The sequence below is a fragment of the Alligator sinensis genome, unplaced genomic scaffold (assembly GCF_000455745.1).
Source record: "Alligator sinensis unplaced genomic scaffold, ASM45574v1 scaffold222_1, whole genome shotgun sequence".
In the NCBI taxonomy this organism is placed as follows: Eukaryota; Metazoa; Chordata; order Crocodylia; family Alligatoridae; genus Alligator; species Alligator sinensis.
In genome coordinates, this window is record NW_005841912.1 from 349238 (window position 1) to 370532 (window position 21295).

Consider the following 21295-nt stretch of genomic DNA (forward strand, 5'->3'; position numbering starts at 1 on the left):
CCCCCCCCCCCTTTTTCTGCTATAGAAAGAACCTTCACCACACCTACACGATGGGCGGTGGTCCACTGGCTGACACCGCATCTGAAAGGGACCTGGGGGTGACAATTGACCTGAGGATGAATGAGCCAACAGTGCAATGAAGTCACCAACAGGGCAAACAGAACTCTGGCATACATCAACGAGTGTGTTGCCAATAGATACAGAGGTGCTTCTCTCCCTCTACTCGGTGTTGGTAAGACCATAGCTGGAGTACTGTGTCCAGTTCTGGGCACCACACTTCAAGAAGGACATGGATAAGCTCAAAAGGGTACAGAGAAAGGTCACCCGCATGATCAAGGGCCTGGGGGATAAGCCCTATGAAGAGAGATTCCAGGAACTGGGTTTGTTCAGCCTGAGTAAGAAAAGACTGAGAGGTGACCTGATAACTGCCTACAGATATTTCGGGGGTGAACACTGAGATCTAGGGGAGAAACTCTTCAGAAAGGTGCCCCTAGGGAGGGCAATGTCAAATGGACAAAAGCTAGTTGGGGAAAAATTTAGGCCGGACATAAGGAAAAACTTTTTTTCTGTAAGGGTATCTAGAATCTGGAACACACTCCCAGCAGAGATGGCGCAGTTGCCATTCCTGGAGGTGTGTTCAAGAGAAGGCTGGACAGGCACCTTGTTCAGCTAGTTTGAGCCCAATCACCTCCTGCCCATGGCAGGGGACTAGACTCAGTGATCTTATAGGTCCCTTCTGATCCTTCTATTCTATGGTTCTATATATGTCAGGGTGTTTTTTTTAACCCTTCCCAAAGGCATTGGGTATTGGCTACAGCCAGGACTGGGGCTGTTGACTGGGGTATATCAGTGCTTCTGCTGGGACCGAAGATGGAGGTTCCTAGTTAGAGGGTCTTGCCGCTCTGGTTAGGGTCAGACCAGTGGCTGTATTGGGTCAGGAAGGAATTTTTCCCCATGGTTAAGTTGATATGGACTGGGGGGCGGGGGTTGCCTTCCTCTGCGGCAGCGGGCCGGGCTCTCTACCTGGGATCTTTTGAGCATATATTGTTAAAACTTTACGGAAGCAGGACATTAGTTGTCATTGTTCCTCTGGTTTACCTCGGGCAGGTTTGGGTGCTAGGTCTGTGTTTTGTCAGGGTTGATGGCAGGCTTATGTAGAGTTGAAATTATGGTTTGATCTAGTCCAACCCTTAGGCAAGGGTTGGACTAGATGACCTCTGGAGGTCCCTTCCAGCCCTACTTCTCTATGACTGATGAATATAGGATAATATACCTGGAGGAAAATAACCTCAATCACATAGTACAGAATGTTGGGTTCTGACCTAGCTGTTACAACTCAGGAAAGAAACCTTGGAGTCACTGTAGACAGCTGTCAAAAACATCAGTTCAGCGTGCAGCAGTGACCAAAAATCCAGTAAAATGTTGGGCATCATTAAGAAGGGAACTGAAAACAAAATGGAGAACATCATCATGCCACTATACAAATCTATGGTGCACCCTCATCTTGAATGCTGTGGGGTCCCCACATCTGAAAAAGGATGTAGTCAAATTAGAAAAGGTACAGAAAAGGTCAACCAAAATGATCAGGGACCTGGAGCAGTTGCCATACCAGGTGACACTAAAATAACTACCAGTCTTCAGTTTGGAAAGGAAAGGGTTGTTGCGGGGTGGGGGGTGAGAGATATAATGGTCTGTAAAATTATGAAAGGTGTGGACCAAGTCAACAGGGAACTGTTGTTCACCAAGTCCCAAAATGCTAGAATGAGGAGGCACCCATTGGAATTAGTAGGTAATGGGTTTAAACCTAACAAGAGACATTTTTTATGCAATGCATAGTTAACTTGTGGAACTCATTGCCACAGGAGGCAGATAACATAGCCAGGTTCAAAAGGGACTGGATAAATTCATGATTGATAGACCTATTAATGGTTATTGAACAGAATGGTTGGAAATGTTTCCTCTGGCATCTCTAGCCCAGTAATGGTGGATGCCAGTGAGGATATTGAATAAAGGATAGATCACTAGAGAGAGCTGGTTTGATGCTGTCCTTCTACAGAATCCCTTTCTGCCACAGAGACAGAATACTGGGCTTGATGGATCATGGACCATTGATGCAGTATGGCACTTCTTATGTTCTTATGTACTTGTGTCTGGTTATAATGTTATGCTGTGTGACTGCGTGTCAGAGTTGACTGTTTAGTTTTACTAATAAGTTAGACAACAGATTGCAATAGGATGGTTTAGACAGGGGTGACCCAGCCTCTGGTGAAGGATGAGGTTGAACAAGATGACTTATGAAGATTCCTTTCAGCCCTGCTTTTCTATGATTCCATCAGAGGCTGGGGTACTAGCATCACCCTAAGTGCTGGGAGCCCCAGGACTCCAGGCACTGCTGTTTCTGGTACTCTGGGAGGCAGGGTAGCAGCACCGGGCAGTGTACCAGGACCCAGCACATGCCTTTCTCTCCCTACATGCCTGATGGGGGAAGGGGAGAGAGAGCAGAGCACTGTGGGTAGAGATGTAAAATTTCCAGAAATTTTGAAGCCATGGAAAAAAAACATTTTTTCCCCTTTTTTTGGGAGACAAACAGAAGTTTTGGGAAAAATTTAAATATATGCAATACATATTTTCTTAGCACTTTTTACAGATCTAAATTCACTTTGCTACTTTAAGAACATAACATGTATTATATATAACTTGGTTTGTTCATAAAATTACCATGTTTGGTATATTTATGAAATTTAAAAGTATAGTTTATTCAGATAATAATTACAAATTTACTAATTACATTTACTTTTTAAATGTTTTTAATTTTTGTTACAAATGGAGCTATAAGCTGCTGAACTCTAAGGAACCTAGCATCTCTTAGTTTTTGCCAGTTAATGAGAAGCGGGCAAAAATTAAAGTTGAAAATAGAAGAAACCATCAACATAATAGTCAAACAAAGAAATTTGGGGGTTTTATCAGAGAACTTGAATTGTTTTATCAGAGAATGTGCTATTTTTTTATCAGAGAAAACCAGGATCCCTGCTAATCAGTCTTATTTTCTGAGTTATCGCTATCAACAGTTTCTGATCCTTCATTTTTATCTTCTTCGTGGACTTCAGAAAACTAAACATATGTCAGGATTGAGACAAGCTTCTCTACTCCTTCACATGTTAGTTTATTTCTTGATTTGGTGCGAGTATTTCCAAACCTAGACCAGTTTTTTTCGCCTGCTACAGAAGACAGAGGAATCTGAAGCAGGTGAGAAGCACAGAGTCAGAGGCTGTATTGTTCAAAGGCCTTGTCACCATGTTGCAGGAGGGATATGCTTGGCAGAGTCCCAGATTGCATTCCTGGACCAAATACCTGAAGGTGTTCTGTATTCTGCAACATTTGAAAGTACCTTTCCAATATCAAGTCCTAAGTGTGTTGCTTGTTTTGTAATCCAGTCAAATGCAGTAGCAGTGCTATCATCACTAACATTTCTGCCTTTGAATCTTGGATCCAAGAGATTTGCAGCAGCATGAATTGACTGGCAACAAAATTTTTCCCGTCTGTTAATAAAGTCTTTCACTTTTCTTTCTTCTGTACTTGTAAGCAGAGATACACTTAGATTCTCAAAAACAGTTGATTTTTATCTGGGCCATTTGGTAAGGAATGTCTAACAAAAGTGCATCGTCTGATTCAGCTGCAGTGATTGCTGAAGAAACGGCTTTAGAATCTTCTGGTAGTTCTGCAGCTGAACCCAGAAGACATCCTCATCAAGTACAGTTTTCCTTACACTTCTGGGTACTTTCAGATCCTCAATTATTACTGTTTCTTGAAGAGCTTCTTTGTTTTTATGTAAATTTTCAAATGAGATCACCACTCCACCTCATCTAGTTTTACTATAGAGTTTGAGTGTCACTATTTGATTCTTTGCATTCTTTTCTTCCTGCTTCTTCTTGAAGACTGCAGCTACAATATGAGTAGCTTTTACATGTTTTATAACTTATTTTGCTCTTCTATAGATCTTTTGCAAAGTGTCCAACTTCATGATGTCATTAAGAAGCAAGTTTAGCCCATGGGATGCACATCCTAAAGCAGTAATATGTGGATATGTATCCATTATGATGTCCCATGCTGCTTTTATGTTGCTTGCATTGTCAGTCAGCAAAGCAAGTACTTTACCACTCCCAATCTTCTGTAGGACTTCACATATTTTACTACTGAGATACTCTACAGTATGCCTGTTCTTTCATGTTTCAGTGGTTCTGTAAAAAACTGGTTGAAGTGTTATTATCACAAAGTTTATGATTCCTTCTCCCCACACATTTGCCCATCTGTCTGTAAGTACTGCAAGGCACAGTGTTTCGTTGATTTTTCCTTGCACAGATTGCGTTACATGTTGATATTCTGACTCTAAAAGAGGCTTGCTCCAGGAATGTCTGCTGGGCAAACGGTATGATGGTCTTAGTAATTTAAATGCATACTGGCAGGAAGCAATGAATGGACGCTGCTGCCAGTGTCCACTCCCAGCCTTTTGAGGCCTAGTCAGGAGGACAGGAGCAGATCCACCAACCTCTAGATCAAAAGTCAGCGATAGAGGAAGTCCACAACCAAAGAAGGCACTGAATCCTTCTTTCTTCTCTTGTGAAAATGGCAGTGCCCCTGGGGGCAGAAATGCATCTTGCTCTTGCATTTGAGAGTTGTACTGTACTGCTTGTCCTTGGTGTACAGGAATTGTAATGATCTGATACTGTAGATAGTTTTACATAAAAGTCTTCCTATTACATAGTTATTAAAAACTTTTTTGGGGAGTAAAGAGCAGCAATATATGAACACCTAGTCTTAAACATTTTATTCATCATTCAAAAGAAAATATTTCATAAGAGGGTTTTTTTTTTTATTTTTTCCAAAAGATTTCGATTTTTCCAATTTTTCCGGAAAAAAACAAGAGCCCTCAGAAAAAAATATTTATTTCCCCGAATTTTTCTTTCTTTCTTTTTTTCTGGGTGCATCTCTAACTATGCAGTTCTGGAGGGATCCCTTGTTCCTGTGCAGGTATAACAGGAAATGAGGCACTTCAAAAGAGGATAAGTAATTTTAAGAGATGCTATTTTGGACATTTTTGGAACCCTTCAGATGGCAGGTACATCTGTACAGCTGTCCCTTTGAAGTATTTCAAAGGCACTTGAAAATGTTCGAATGTTATGTTTGTCCGCAGCCTAAGTCTTTGCAGCATTAGGGGTTATGTTAATGCCAGTGCCCTTAACTGAGTATTCTTAAGCATCGCACGTGACCTGTAGAGATCTCAGTCCCTTTTCCGTGAACTCTTTGGCAAAGAGGGGAGATGGAGTTTGGAAATACAATACAGAGATGACCACTTTAAGCTAAATAAGGATATATATTCACAGTTTTTTTTTTTTTTTTTTGTTTAGTCTTCCCTGACTGCAGTAAAATGTATTCTGTGCTCCTTTTTGACTTACAAAAATAAGATTGTTTTATTTAGGAAACCCAGTGATCCAATGTTAAACATAAATGAGTGTGGAGGACCATGTTAACCAAAGAATGCCTGGGAGACCATTTACTTTGCAGTTAAGTTTTCAGGCTCTGTGTCTCTACCGTTAAATGTTGAAGTATCCTCACAGAATGTTTTTGTTGTTTGATAACAGCAACTAAGGCATGAGAACCTGGTGAACCTGCTGGAAGTGTGTAAAAAGAAGAAGCGGTGGTATTTGGTGTTTGAATTTGTGGATCACACAATCCTGGATGACCTTCAGCTGTTTCCCAATGGACTTGATTACAGCAGAGTTCGGAAATACTTATTTCAGATTATAAAAGGAATAGGATTTTGTCACAGTCACAATGTAAGTATGCCAGAGGTTCTCTTGCCTTTCTGCTTACGCTCCCTTTTGTGCTCACATTCTCTCTCTAAACATAACATGAGTAGATGGATTCTAGCTGCTAAGATGCTTATTTTAAGTAGAGCCTTAGCTAGAAAGAAATGTAATTAGGGCACAAACATGATAGTATGGTCTCAGCAGCATATAGCAGGCTCATTTGGCAATTAAAAATCCCACCCCATAAAGGGTGGATGGTTAATCTAGCCCATTTCAACCATGGATGGTGCTTTATTAGTAGAAGTCTTGAAATTAACTAGGTCCTCTCATTTCTAAGACGGCTGTTAGAGGCAAAGGCTCTGTGTTACCAGTGTAACAAGCCTTAAGATGATGTGAAGATCAGCTCTGACTAACAAAGTAAGGAGCATTAATTAAGTGCGAAGACTTGGAGCAGGTGAATCCCACATAAATTGGTAGGCATGCCTGAGTCAATATTGCCTTCAATATTGAAATGTAATGAGATCTAGTAAACAGCTATTACCATTTCCACTATTTAAATGTCTCAGCCCTCTACTTTCAACTTCTTTCCCCTAAATGTATGGAAAGGGTCATATGTTCAAAAACAGAGAGGTAACTTGTGGTAATGAAATTTTTGTGGTGGGTAAGTGCTTGTTTAAAATCTACAGTTGGGTGCGCACACACTTTTTCTATTGAGAATATACAGTTTAGAATTCACACACATTTGTGCAGTGCTTCTGGAGACACAAAATGTGCAAATCTCAGTCCTCCCATACATGCCAAAGAGTAAACTTGGTGCAGAAATATAAAAATTGTCCTCCTGTTTTTGCTTTTCTTTTCAGATCATACACAGAGACATTAAACCAGAAAATATATTGGTCTCCCAGTCAGGAGTTGTGAAACTCTGTGATTTTGGCTTTGCTCGCACACTGGCAGCTCCTGGAGAAGCTTACACAGACTATGTGGCTACCCGGTGGTACAGAGCTCCAGAACTGTTAGTTGGAGATCTCAAGTATGGCAAGTAAGAACATTCGGAGAAGAGTTTGTAGAGACTTTTCTGTACCTGTCAGACAAATAATTGAATCATAGAGAAATAGAGATGACCTCTTGAGATTCAGCCAGTCCAATCCCCTGCTCAAGGCAGGATCATTCCTTGTCCAAACAATCTCATTCACGTGTTTGTCTAACTTGCTGTTGAAAACTTTCAAGGAAAACAATTCCATAATCTCTCTAGGTAATCTATTCCAATGCTTAATTGCCCTCATAGTGAGAGAGTAGTTTCCAATATCCAACCTAAATTTCCCTTGTTGCAGTTTGAAACTGTTACTTGTTCTATTCCTGGTTGCCACAGTTAAGAATATATTACTATCCTCTTTGTAACCACTCTTCAGGTATTTGAAAACTGTTATCATATCCCCCTTCCATCTTCTGTTCTCCAGACTAAATAATCCCAGTTCTTCCAAACTCTTCTTGTAAATCATATTTCTTACACCACCAACATATGGCCTGTGGGCTGGATCTGGACTGTGAAGCCACTGGACCCGGCTCACAGAGCAGGAAGGCTTTATTGTTGCCCATGCCTGTTCTGGGGCTGGGCAGTGAGGAACTTCATTGGGACTGGACAGCTGGAAGCTGCGCCTGTATTGCCATCATTTCTCTCCTACCCCCTGCCTGCAGCGCAGGTACAGCTTTCTGCCAGTGGAGAACTGAGCCAGGGCTACACCCACACTGGATTGTTTTTCCAGTTCATCAAGGTCATTCTGAATCCTAATCCTGCTTTCATACCTGCAACCCTACAAATTTGCTGTCATTTGCAAATTTGCACTGTGCACTCCATCCCATCCTGCATATCATTAGGGGCAGACATCAGTGGGACAGACTCCTGAAGAAGCATGGTTGATATGTTTTCCCACTTAAATTACAGTTTGAGCACTCTTTTAGCATTGTTAGTCAGGTATATCACATCCACGGTGAAGCTTTTTCACCATAATTAGAATGACACTTGCAACATGCCTACCAGGATAAACAACTACCCTAATTAGGGCTTCCATAGCCTGTTCATTAGCATCTGATGAAATAGTCTGTTGCCTACAAAAACATACGTATATTTCTGAACAAGGTAATCTCTAAATCACCATCCTGCCCTGTCTTTTGCCTGATAAGGGTAGAAATACAGTTACATGTTATCTTACATTAACGTAATTGGCATCTTTCATGAACTAAGGTCAAAATCAAGTAGATGGTCACTTTTCAGTGCTTGCTTAAAAATATTTGATATCAGACTTGGAAATGACCATCTACAAAACCACTGCCTTATCTCATTCACTGATGCTTTCTGCTGGCAGCCTGCAGTGGCCTTTAGTTCAAGCAGAGTGACAAAGCTACACCAAGATGATCGTACTGGGTTTGACAGTTCTGCTCACAGCATTTTTCTTTCAGGGCTGTTGATGTGTGGGCCATTGGCTGTCTGGTAACAGAAATGCTTACAGGAGAGCCCCTGTTCCCTGGTGACTCAGATATTGACCAGCTGTATCATATTATGAAGTGCCTGGGTAAGGGTGCATGCCATTTCCCTGTATTTAGCTGACAGGTTTAAATGGTAGTTTTGGATAGCAAGTAAAGTGTGGTGCTTGGAAGAGCATAGGCAAACAGCAGGAACTTCCCATGGCTTCAGTCTGCCCCACCCAGCACACCCATTTTGGCTGCAGCAAGAAGGCTCATTCTGCCAAGATAAGGTGTAGCACAGAGAGAAAAAGGAGAGGCCACATCATGCAGGGGCCTTGCATATTGCACGGACTGAACAGTCAGGGTCAAGTGTGACACAGCTGCAGCCCCTGTGAGAGAGCTTCTAGCAGTGCTGGAACACTCATGCCTGTCTGTTCTCTCCACTGAGTGAGAATCATCATCCCTGCACAGCTGGCTTTTCTTGCCAAGTCCAGAGCTGAACGCCTGGATCAAATGCAGCTGCTAGGAGCTGAAAGGAGCTGGGGGCTTGATTAAGTTTTACTGGGGTGTTGCAACAGATGTATTTTCAGATCCCTACTTCCTTTGCACTCTTCAGAAACAGGTTACCTGTAGCTATAAACTGTATCTCTGTATTTATAAAGTTGTATCCACAAAGGCTCTGGTTAAGGGTCTTGGACCCTTAGGTTACTCTGGGCCAAAAGGTGGGTTACCTCTTCTGTGCCAAAGCTCTTTGGTTAAGGGTTTCCCTCCCAGAGCAGACTTCTCAGTTCACCTTGACTACCTAGTAGACTGCAGATACAGAATATCTGACTTAATCACCCTGCAGAGCTTGGCAAGTACAAAACAATGGCACCATTCACAGGTGCTGGTACCTTGACAGCTGACATGAAATGCAGGTCTGTTCTGAGCTTCCTGGGTGTGTTTCTTGTCTCAGCCTCAATATATCTCATGATTCTAGGTAATTTAACCCTAAGGCATCAAGAGCTGTTCTACAAAAATCCACTGTTTGCTGGAGTGAGGCTGCCTGAAGTCAAGGAGGTTGAACCTCTCGCAAGACGTTATCCCAAGCTCTCCGCTGCCATTTTAGATTTAGCAAAGGTAACTGATTATTTTGGAAATGCATTGTTCGCATATTAGTTTTCCTCTTTTACCTTCTCTTCCTGAAGAAGAGTGTTTGTACCCAAAAGCTTGCAAAGAAGGATTTTCCAACTATTTTAGTTGGTCTAATAAAAGATACCAGATTTAGCCAAAGAACCTTGTCTGCCTGTGTCCTTAGACCAACACAGCTACAACCAACACCCCATAATACACACATACTCTATTACACTATAATGCCTTTTGCCTTTGTGTATTGTGTGACAATGCAAGTTTCTCTCCCTAGACCTAGCTATGTTCAGGATGCATACTCAGCAGGCCATATATGCACCTCTCTAACTCCAAGAGTCCCTATAGAGAAAGGAAGAAACTAGGCCTGTCCATTGCAGGTGGGTGAGAGTAGATGGGAGACAACCCCTCACTTTCATCTTTGAATGATTTGTTTCTCTTACAAGAACACCTTAAAAAAACAAAACAAAACAAAAAAACCAAACCAAAAAACCCTCCTTTTTGTTTGTGCCTATTTAGACTTCTAGTTTTGGGGAACTATACAGTGAACATTGCTGGTTCTTTTCCTGTAGAACATAATTTTTTGTTGGTCAAATAGTGCAGCATGTTTGGTTTTGAAACTTGTTCTAAAATATTTAGCATTGTATATAATGTAAAGATTTTGCCAAAAAGCTCAAATGAAAGCTAGTGTTACAATTTGGGATAAAGCTAATTGATGTCTGTCAGTACATTCTCATGGACCAAGGGTAAAGTGTCTGGCAAAAATTGTTAATTACTTCCAGTCTCTTTTCTGGGTCATATCACTGAAGCATGCTCTAGAAGTGGGTCCTCCTTTAATTTTTGGCCTTTTGTTTTCCCTTATTTTCTTTTTTTTCCCCTTAATCGCTCTCTTTAATAACTTTGTTTAGACATTTAAAGATCTTTCCTTTAGGTTTTATTGTATATTAACTTACTGGTCTCTTAGAAATGTTTGCAGATTGATCCAGACAAACGACCATCCTGTGCTGAGCTGCTGCAGTGTGATTTTTTTAACAAAGATGGATTTGCTGAGAGGTAAATTGTTTGTGTGTTTCTTGCTCAAAATAGCCATACATGAGAATGAAATAACTCAGTGGTGTGTTATGTTTATGACACATCCTAGCCCTGAATGAAGGCAAGGGTGCATTTTTTGAAAGAAACTCCCAGGGTGTTCTCACATTCTCAGGGTGCCCTTCTGCCCCAAACCCCTCTCTGCTGTCTGCTCCTTGACTGCTAAGAATGGACTGAGATGTTCCAGAAGTTACCTCCCTGAGCTAGGGTGCCTCAGCTTTACCTGCTTCACCCAGGTCTTACCAGCGTTTAGCAGAGGGGATTTTGCCAGGTAAAAGTCATGCCCATGTCAGGCCATGCACTCAGAAAAGATGAGTCCACCTTCTGGAGGTGGCCTGACTGTATGGTCAGAGGCTCTGAAATCACACATACACTAACAATAAGTAAGTTGTAAAAGAAAAAATATATTTATTATTAAAATAACAGCAAACATAAGAGATCAGTCACCATATACTGAGATACAGAAATATAAGAACAAACAAACAAAAGGAAATAATCAGAACAATAACCTGTTCTTACCCCACCTCAAATCCAAGAATGCAATTTCTACTCAGCTCACTAGCTGAGGGACTCCAGTGTTTCCATATGTCCAGGAAAACTAAAGACCCTGACCTTGTTCTTGAGACAAATCTTAAGTAAAGTTTCTTATCTGTCCATTTACAGACATTGTCCGTTGGATTTTCAGGGAGCCTTTCCTATGCATATAACGTCCTGCCCCTTTCCCCCTCCCCCCAAGTATATTTATTTAACAGAGCAGAAGTATTTTCTGATCTAATTAAGACCAGGAGAATATTTGCTTCTTTTCAGACATGAAGATTACTAATCAAGTATCCCAAATTACTGTCTCTTCCTCAAGTTCCCCACTATGAGAAATGTCCTTCCCTCAAATAGCCTGAAAAACCAAGTGTTTTTCTTTTGGCACCTTCTTTTAAAATGCAAATGTAAATTAGCCATTGTCTGGAAGGGCCTGGCTGTTTAACGCACACATCTGTGTTGGAAGCTGATTTTTAGTGATTACCTGTCTTCAGCCATTTAGGCTTTGAGCCTCTTCCAAGTGGAATATAAAATATCATATATATATATATATATATGACTGCTTTTATCAATTTTAGTCAAACATATATTAAAAAAATTATACGCGGAAGGGCTCACCCTCCCGTATATATTATATACTGTATATAATATATATGTCATAAATCCAATGTCTATATTTAGTCCATGATTTATAGTATCCAGGAGGTTGATGAAGTGGAGTTCATAGGCTTGTCTCTGGGAAGTGTTGTGTAAGTTTCCTTTGAGGATCAGGACTGAGAGATTGGAGAGAGAGGGTTTTCTTGTGAGAAATGTGCCCCCACAGGTAATTGGGTATTTCTGTCTTTGATAGATTTCCGGTGTGCGTTCATTCTGGTGCGCAGTTGTTGTTTAATAAATATAGACATTGGATTTCTGACACATTATAATCTGCCTGACAACTGACTCCCCAGCCCAGCCCCTGGCTTGTTTACTTTTCATTCCATCCAGGAAGAGCACACACCAACTGCTGAAACTTCCTTAGCCTAACAAAGGGTTTTTGAACCCAAAAGCTTGGTTAATAACTATTCTCCAACTATTTGGGTTGGTCTAATAAAAATATCAGATTCACCCAAGGAACCTTGTCTGCCTATGTCCTTAGACCAACACGGCTACAACCTACACCCTTGTCTTAACATTCACATACAAGGAAATCTCATTAAATGCACTGTCTATCATGTATGTGCTCAATAGTTGAAACCAATTATGAAAGTTGATTAAATGCAGCCAACACTGAGCATGACTAAAACACATGGCCCATATTTGGCAAACAGGCTGATTTTTACAAATTTATTTAACAGACCTATCACCCTACGCTTACAAAGTTACACATATTGAGCACCCTTGTTTTACCAAGACTTTATTGGACAGAAACAACTACATATCAAAAACATACAGCTACATATATTAAACCCTTAAACAACATAGATCAACTTCCCACAAAAACCAAGCCATTACAGAAATCTTCTTCATACAGAATCTAATTAAAAAACTGTTACCTCAGTAACCACCTGAAACTCTGCCCCTCCCATCAGTCCTCTCTTGGTTTAGTGAAACTAGTGTCTCTGGTCCTTTTTTTCCTCCACTTCTTCACCTCTTCCTCTCCAATCTTTTCCTTGTCCCAATCAATGTAGTATTTCAGTTCATGCAATCCCAGCTTCTGGCATTATGTCATTGAAAGCCAATCCCTTAAAGATCCAGAGGTTTCTTACTTTCCATAAATTAGTTTTAACACGTGCTAATAAAGTCCTTAATAAAGGTTTCTCCAGTCCGTTTGCTGAGTCTTTATAGTACCATCTCCCACCCTAATCACAGGTTTATTTTGGTGACACTCAGAAAGCAGCAGACCCTTTCCTACACCTGCTTTGCATATGTATATTCCTGAAACACATATGCAACTGTTTCTTCTTTCCTGCATTTCTCCCTTGGGCACCTTGATTAGTTCATCAAGTCCCATCTGTGTTGCACTTCTCTCACCGGTAAGATACTTTGTACAACCATTTGTGCTAAGTCAGCATGTTCGCCTTTTTGTTGTTTACCTGCCACCTCTCCCCATAATTTCACATAAGGACAAGGAAAGAAGGTACCAACTGGTGCCATCCTGTCTCTGCTTTCATCAATTTCTTATGATCCTTCAGGACCTCCAGCCCTACCTTCCCTATTGTATACTACTGCATGAATCCTTCCATCCTGATGTAACGAATTCGTGGTTGCCACAGCCAAGAGGTCTGATATACTCCCCATTTCCTCAAAATGACAGCTGTGGGAAATCGGGCGACATGCTCTGCTTCCCCCACTTCCCTCCATTACTGCCTTGCATATTGCGCTTGCGTATTTTGCAGATGAACAGTCCCAAGTCTGGTGGCTCCTATTCCCCCATCTCTCTCTTGCTTTGTACAGTTTGGATCTAGCCAACCTTGCTCTTTTGGCATTCCAGAAGAACACACACATTTTCCTCTGTACTTTTGCTGTCTGCCGCTGTGTCAGTGGGAATACAATTCCTGTATATAGAATATTCAACAGTGGCACAGCTTAAATGCCGCCACTTTTCCAGCAAAGGGCAGTGTCCTTCTGGACCATAACCAAAATATTAGCTGTAGCCTTGCCATCACCTTTTCCTGTGCTGTATTACCTTCCCCTTTGGCATCTAGTGTGATTGCTAGCACTCTGATTTCTCTCTTGTTTGAAGGCCCAACTTCTCCAAGTCCCTTCAGTTCCCCACTCCCATTATGGAGCTTTTAAATGTATTTAGTTTAGCCCCTGTTTCTTCTCCAGACTCTGCTGTATGCTTCAGCAGCCTTTCCATTAAAAGTCTCTCTCTACTACATTTATCTCATGCAGGTATAATACACATTTTACCTTTCCCTCTCCTGATATTTTTACTCTGCTTATGACCTTGCTTTTTCTTATTTTTTTTGTGCTAACAGTTCCATGCCTTACACAAATAGTAGTGGTGATGGGGGCCTCCCAGCCATTTCTCGCCTCCTGGTCTCCAGTCCAGGCTGGAGCCCAGAGGTATTAGTGGCAGGAAACTCCAGGTCTTCCTCTGACTCACCTCCCTCATTATCAGGTTTCTTCTTCCTTGTCTTCAGCCCCTGTATTTTCTTTCTTTTCCTGTTCTGTCTCTCTTCTCTGGGTCTTCCTCTTACTCCATCTCTACTTCTGTAGGGTGTTGTCTTTCTTCCCCACCCCACACCCATGTCTGAGCAGTTTGCTGTTCCCTCCTTCCCTTCCACTCCATCTCCTATTTCCTCATGCACTGTCTGTCACAGAAAATTCACGCCCTTCTTCTCTGTTTTACCCTCCTTCAGGGTTTCTTCCACCATTTCCACCTCAGTGTCCAACCCCTTCTCTCTTCCGCTCTCCTCCTCCAGATTTTGCTGTTCTTTAGGGTGTCTGACTCTACTTGCAGTGTTCTTCTCCCTTACAAATAGTGCATTTTAGGAACTCCTGGCCCTCTGCTGCTCTATGCCCCATCCCTTCACAGCAGTAGCACATTGTGAGTGGACAATGTGCTGACAGGTGTCCCACTCTTCTGCATTTGCTGCACCATATTGGTTGCGTGTGGCACATTTTAAAACCACGATGTGCCCTGATTTGGGAGCAGCACCCCACCTTGGCTCCATTCATCTGGTATTAACATTACTCATGCCCTCCAAAACCGCATCCAGGTACCAGATTTTTCCCTTAATTTCTCTACTAATGTGATTTTTTGGACATAGTTTTCTATCTATCTTTCTGTATCTTCTGCCTCAAATAAATCCATGTATATTTGAACTATAATCACTCTCTCTTGATTTCCACCCCCCGCTATGAACATTGTCCTTCTTAATTCCTCCCTCCCATGTTTCTCTGTATATTGCTTCCAAAAGTTCTCATGCCCTTCTCCATCCCAAGTCAGTTCCCAAGTTTTTCAGTTTGAGAAAGCAGGCTGGTGAGATGCTCCACCTTCATTTCGAAAATCACAAACAGTACTTTTCCCAGGAAATCATATCTGTTCATCAATCCCGTCTGCCTCCCATCACCAGTTAAAGTTGCCTTTATCCACAGCCTCTGCTTCTCTTTAGCTTCTCTCGGGGTCTATTCCACATTTTCCTGCTGTGCCACTCCCGGTGGGCCATCCTGCCATTATGCTCCTGCCATCCTCTGCATCTCGCCTGATGTACCATCTCCTGCTGCTCCTGCTCTGTCTCCTGGTCTTCTCTGCTCCCATCTTCACTTTACCATTGTTCCTGCTGTCACCTTCTGTCTTCCTTTCTTCTCTACCTTTGTCCACTCTCCATCTGTCTCCAGATCATCACTTCTGCTCTTCAGCTCGTTTTCCACCTCATGCTTACTTGCCACCACTGCCATTGTTTTGAGATTTGGGTCTCCCTTCTCCATTACTTACCCACCAATGCTCTGTTGATCCCTTTCTCTACTTTTAAGGCATAGATCAGGCACAGCTGAACTGCACCATTCTTTTCTGTTTCCAAGGATTCCTTTTTCTTCACCAGCCTTAAATGTCTGGTAAACATTGCTAAATGGCGCCATCAACAGCTCACCCAGAATTCTTCTGTCGCTTCATATCTCAACCTGTTGCATATGATTAGTGTGGCCCCGCCCTCTGTGAAGGGAAACCAGACCAGATTGTCCTGTGCCTCATCTGAAAATACATTTCTGGAGCATCCCAGGGCTCATGACAAGATCACCCAGTTCCAGTCATGAGTGGAGGCAAATTAGCACGTGGATCCTTTGTGGGGGTTTCTGGAGTACATACATGTACTGAGCAGTGGTAAAGCTGTGGGATCACCCAGGCTTAAAATGCTGTTGACTCTGCTAGGGCCCAGCCCAATTAGTTGCACAGTAAATCATAAGCCATTTGGCTTTGGATTGATATCATGAATAGTTTGTACTAAGTATAAAGCAGGTGCCAAAGTACTGCTTAAAAATATGTTTATGGATTATCCGTGCTAAAATTTGCATTAGTTTCAACAAATGTAATATGCGTTGATTCTGGATGAGCGATGTCTAGGAGTGCAATATGCAAATTACTTCAGCTGTGTTTAGTTTCAAGGTCAGTGTTTTCAAATATGATCTTCACTTCCATGTGCTTAGGGAGAGCAGGATCTGACAGTAAGGAGGGTGGAAAGGAGCTGTAGGAGGAAGTAGTAGTAGGGAGGCAGAGGGCAAGGGGGCTGCCTGACCCTCCAGATTTATTTTCCCTGCTGTAGCAGTGGGAAGGGAACAAATTCAAGGCAAACCTCCAGTAATTAGATTCTATACCTTGAAAGTTATAACATTTATAAATTTTCCATATATAAGCTCTAATTATAGGAGGTGTTATCTTATCAGAATCATCTTATATTCAAGTAAATATGATAATTGCCCATTAAATATAAAGTTGCTGCCATAAGAAATGTACAGCAAATGTATTGGAAATAGGTGGGTGAGGTTTTTGGTCAGCTACGTTCAGTTTTCGAACAGAATCAGTGAAAGAATTCCAGAGGAGTAAATAATAAAACAGACTTATAATTAATTTTATTGAATTGCTGCAAAATAGTATAATCATGGCAAGTTAGAGTTTGAGTGAACTAGTTTACTTAAATCCTGGGAAAACATTCAGAGCTCCTTCCCACAGTCTAAATCAATGGAATGCTTCATTTGGCTTTGACTCAGGCCAGTACAGTATATGCTTATCACACTAAGTTATTGTTTTAGTTGTCTTGTAACAAACTAAGGCAAATCCCCTATTAAGTTATTTGGGTAGCTGGTCACAATTAAACTTGTATGTCATCTTGCATTTTTTTTGCAGACTGGTTCTAAAATGGCGAACACTGAGGACTCGAAATGATGATGTAGAAATTATTTGCATGCTTCAAGTGACTTCATTTTCTGAAGCGTGTGAAATTGGTGTTAATGTCCCTTTAACAGGAGCAGGCCCCAGGGGTAGCCATGACACCCCTGGTGATTGTATGGTTCCTGTCCAAATCGTTCTCTAAGATACCTTCCCTCGATTCCTTGCCTGCCAGGCTTTTTGTTCTAATGAAGAAAACTAAAGAAAGGCTGCCCACGGGTCTTAAACCGAGCCCTAATCAAGTCTACCCACCTGGCTGGTCTCCGGTCTGCCCATTAGCTAAGCAGATCCTTTTGGTCCATCCATACCCCCAGGGCACCTGTAGCTTTAATGGCCAATTATTTGACTCCCACCTCCCCATACACCATGCCCATGCCTCGCAGATGTCATTGTCCAATTAATCCAGTCAGTCTTCCTTGGAGGGGTTGTGACCTTGTTGGTCTCTGCCCCTATGCTGTTGCTGAACCTTTTAGCTCAGGCCCACAGCATTGGACCTGTCTGTTGGGCTCCAGTCTACGCCCTATTCCCAGGCCCCGTCTCTGCCCTGCTCCCGGGCACTGGGCCCACTGGCTTTGGCTGTGGCTCTGCCATGGCCCTGGGCACTGAGCCCACTCTGGCTCTCCAGGCCCTCTAGCTTCAGGTTTTGCACCTCTGGGCTACTTCCGCCTTGCTCGGGCTCTGGACCCTATGGCCCCAAGCTTGGCTTTTGCCTGGGCTCCAGGCCCTCGGTCCTCAAGCTCCCAAGCCTATCAGGCTTCTAGGCTCCTTTGCCCCATCTGTGCCTTCCCAGGCTCCAGCCTTGCTCCCAGGCCTCTGATCCATCTGCTCTATTCCCAGGCGTCAGCCCTACTCCTGGGCCTGCTGGGACCTACAAAACCACCCCTCACAGTCCCTACCACAAACCACCAGCCAAAACTATACATTATGCTGCTGCCTTGCAGCAAGGCTTCACCTTACTCAGGCTTGTGCTCTTTTATGAGGCACCAGTGTTGTTCTGGCAGTCCTCAGAGTAGCTCTGGGGTCAGCCCGGCATTCTCCTGCTGTCTTCCTAGCCCAGGAGCTCTTTATCCTGCAGCTTGCAGGGCTAGACTCCCTGGCTTGACTCAGCCTCAGGTTTTATGCCATCTCCAGGCATAGCATGCTTGCAGGCCCTCTTCAGCAGGCAGCCCCTCTGCAGAGTTCCTTTCCCTTCAGCCTCCAGAGCAGGACTCTGCTCTCTGACCAGGGCTTTTATGCCTAGAGCCCTACCCCCTCTCTGTCATGTGACTTCCCAGCAGCCTGCAGGTGCTTTGCACTTGCCTTGACTCCCAGCCTGCAGGCTGGCCTATAGCAGCCGAGCTAGCCCTACAGTTGTTCTCTAGGTGCTTCCTTAGGTTCCTCTTGTGCTATACTATTGCTGTGCTACTTGCACAGCAATAGGCACTTCTTCTTTTAAATGGTTCTTGCTGCCTATTGTGCTAGGGCTGGCCCTCCTCCTAACTGCCTACTTTTGCCTTCTCTCAGTAAAAGGAACCATAGGTTCCCATTACACTCCCTTTAAGAAGGGTTGGCTTCTGCTCTCATTGGGCACCTATACACACACCAGGCATCTGTTCTGACGCATGCTAGTTAGCCATTTAATTAGATTAATCAAGTCTGCTGGAGCATGCTAATTAGGAAAAAATGACAACACCAAGGGGCTCTCATGATGTCTCAGAAAGCAAGAGCAAAGTTGCCTTACTTATACTGTTTTGTGCCTTTGGCTGCATTAATATTGATCCATAAAACGGAAGGCATTTGCCAATACACCATTAATTGTTTATTCGGCAGAGAGAATCACTGGCCTTGAACACAAAGTGTGTTTCCGGCCATAGTAACAGATGCTGTACCCTTGACTCAGGGTTTATTCATCAGCAAGTGTCCAGCTTCGTGTTTTGTTGGATAATATCTCCCTATGGACAACGCATCAACAACCTATTGTGTTTCAGCATCAATGTCTAAGCCTGTGATTTGTATTGATTGGTTTGTCTGTGATGGTAAATGAGTATTTTCTTTAAGGAACACTTAATCATGTGACATTCAGTTCAGCCAGTTTCTCATTTGTTTGTTTGACTTCTTATTCATCAGTGATTTAGTCTAGTTAGCCTTAGAGGTATACTAAGTTTTTAGCTTTATGCTAATTGACACTGATTTATGGTTTGTCTTTTTTCATATCTGGAATGCAGATTTGCTCAGGAACTTAAATTAAAGATTCAGAAAGATGCCAGAGACCATCAGCTGCAAAAAAAATCAAAATTCATCAAAAAAGACAAAGATGAATCTTTGGGAGAAGAAAGAAAAATGCTTGTTATTCAGGTTAGTTCAGTGGTGCCTGGCTTATTTGCTCTGTGGGCTGGATGACTGGAGCAGGGTAGGTCTGAATCTGCAGTGTGGGCCCAATCCCAGTGCATGCTTAATTAGGCCCCGTCCTGGACATCATGTGGTGGCTGCAGCCAGTCTCGTGAAGGATCAGATCCCATCGCCCAGCTCCACCACCCACAAGTTCTGGATCAGGCTCTGCCACCCACTCCTAGCCTGGCATGCTCAGGATTGGGCCATGCCATCCAGTCTCCAGCCCTTCATGCTCAGGATTCCTGTTCCCTGCCCCAAGCCTGGCACTCTCAGGATTAGGCCAAGCTGTCCCATGTGCTCCAGATTGGGGCCCCCGCAACCCTTTACCACCTGCCCAGCCCAATGTGCTCAAGATTGGTCCCTACCACCTACCGTCAGTCCAGTGCAGTCAGGATCATGCCCCATCTCCACCCCTTTTCCCCCTGCCCTTTTCCCTCCTCCAGTAAGCCTGGCAGGCACCGGATTGGACCCACCACCACAGCTCCATGCATGTCTGATGGAGCCCCATCACCTACCCCTCTACGTGCAGACTGGATCCCACATGCAGGGCCATGTCATGTGGCCTATGAGACTTGTAAATGTGGCAGTGAAGGAGCAGTGGCAGCATTAATTGCCACTGCTCCTTTGCCAAATTTCCAAACCTTTGGGGAGCCCAGCGGGGTGGATCTCACAACTCTGTGCCCGGTGGTCTGAACACCCCTGATTAGTTGATTATATGTGTTCCTTACTTATATTAATTTCCTCTCTTAAAAATCACTCCATGGATATGCACTATATCTTTAAGTATCCAGGAAAAAATATCTGTATATTTCAACATTCCACTATGATAAAGTGCCAGCCTTCTTCACTTTCTGATAACTTCTGTAACACTCTTGACAATATATTTCTGTGACCTAGAATTGCTTACATTTTTCTTTCATCATCTTTTTTTAGGAAAACTGTTGTTTATCACCCTCCCCAGATTTCCCCCACCCCCCAAAAAATATTTGTAATTTATCAGATTTAACTTTCTGACAAACTCTGCATATTGGGTTTTAGTATTTATTTGCCATGTTCAGCTTTGTTTTTCTCTCTTGCCAAAATTGCTTTGACAGCTAAAGTGCAGTTGGAAAAAAATGTCTTTTAAAGTAGAAAAACCCTGTTATGAAAAACTATCCATTTTAAAGTGTAGTTGAAAAAAAAACTCAAAAAAGACTAGAAATAATTGGCTAGTTTTATAAATTAGTGGAAACTAGCTTTTCCCTCCATCCATCTATATTTTTTTATATCTCAAATAGATAACTATGCTGTGCAAGTCAAAGCTGTTTACAGACCACTGAAGCAATCACATGGTGCAAAAGGTCTTAATGTACCAGTTCTCCATTAGTATCCATACAGAGCATACTGAACCTTTTCTCTAGCAACTCAACTTCTGGGTGCAGTGCAAAACGCTTAATGTTGGTCCTACCTGTCAGTCTTGTCTGTTTCCATGAGCTAGGTCAGGGGTGGGCAAAATGCGGCCCAGGGGCTAGATGCGGCTCGCCAGGCCATTCTATCCAGCCCGCGGGGCCCCTAAAAAATGTAGAAAATTAATATTAATCTGCCCTGAGCTGCCTGTCGTGCAGCCCTTGATGGCTTGCTGAAACTCAGTAAGCAGCCCTCTGCCCAAAATAATTGCCCGCCCCTGAGCTAGGTTCATTAGTCCTTGTGGAAAACCCCCCCTCTCTCTGCCCCTCACTTGGGCCAACCTGGGTGACCTCTCTATCTCCTGGTTTTCTTCTTGGTACAGGCTGGTCAATCAGGTGACCTGGCCAGATAAATTCCTAGGGGGAGGGGAGAGCATCCTCTTCTTCCGGCAGGCATTTTGAAACCATCAACCAAAGACCTCAGGCTGCTGCCTGAAGATTTTCTGTAAGTAAAAACCTGGAAACTAGCCTGGAGTTAGGAATTATGTGTAGGCCAGTCACGTCTTAAAAGGATCATTGTGTCCAATTTCTGTAAGGACTCACGTGCTTATGTTTTCTCAAAGTGTATCCTGACTTCCTTGTACTGCCCC

General features: G+C 42.9%; 1 protein-coding gene across 1 annotated transcript in view; it reads left to right on the forward strand.

The window, feature by feature from the left end:
* CDKL2 (cyclin dependent kinase like 2) overlaps window positions 1-21295 on the forward strand; it is a 48553-nt gene that overhangs the window by 19170 nt on the left and 8088 nt on the right. The window contains exons 3-8 of the mRNA XM_006018751.2: window positions 5640-5834; window positions 6668-6846; window positions 8265-8377; window positions 9250-9389; window positions 10360-10448; window positions 19095-19224. Of these exons, the coding sequence (XP_006018813.1) occupies window positions 5640-5834; window positions 6668-6846; window positions 8265-8377; window positions 9250-9389; window positions 10360-10448; window positions 19095-19224 (846 nt within the window). The remainder of the gene's footprint in view (window positions 1-5639; window positions 5835-6667; window positions 6847-8264; window positions 8378-9249; window positions 9390-10359; window positions 10449-19094; window positions 19225-21295) is intronic.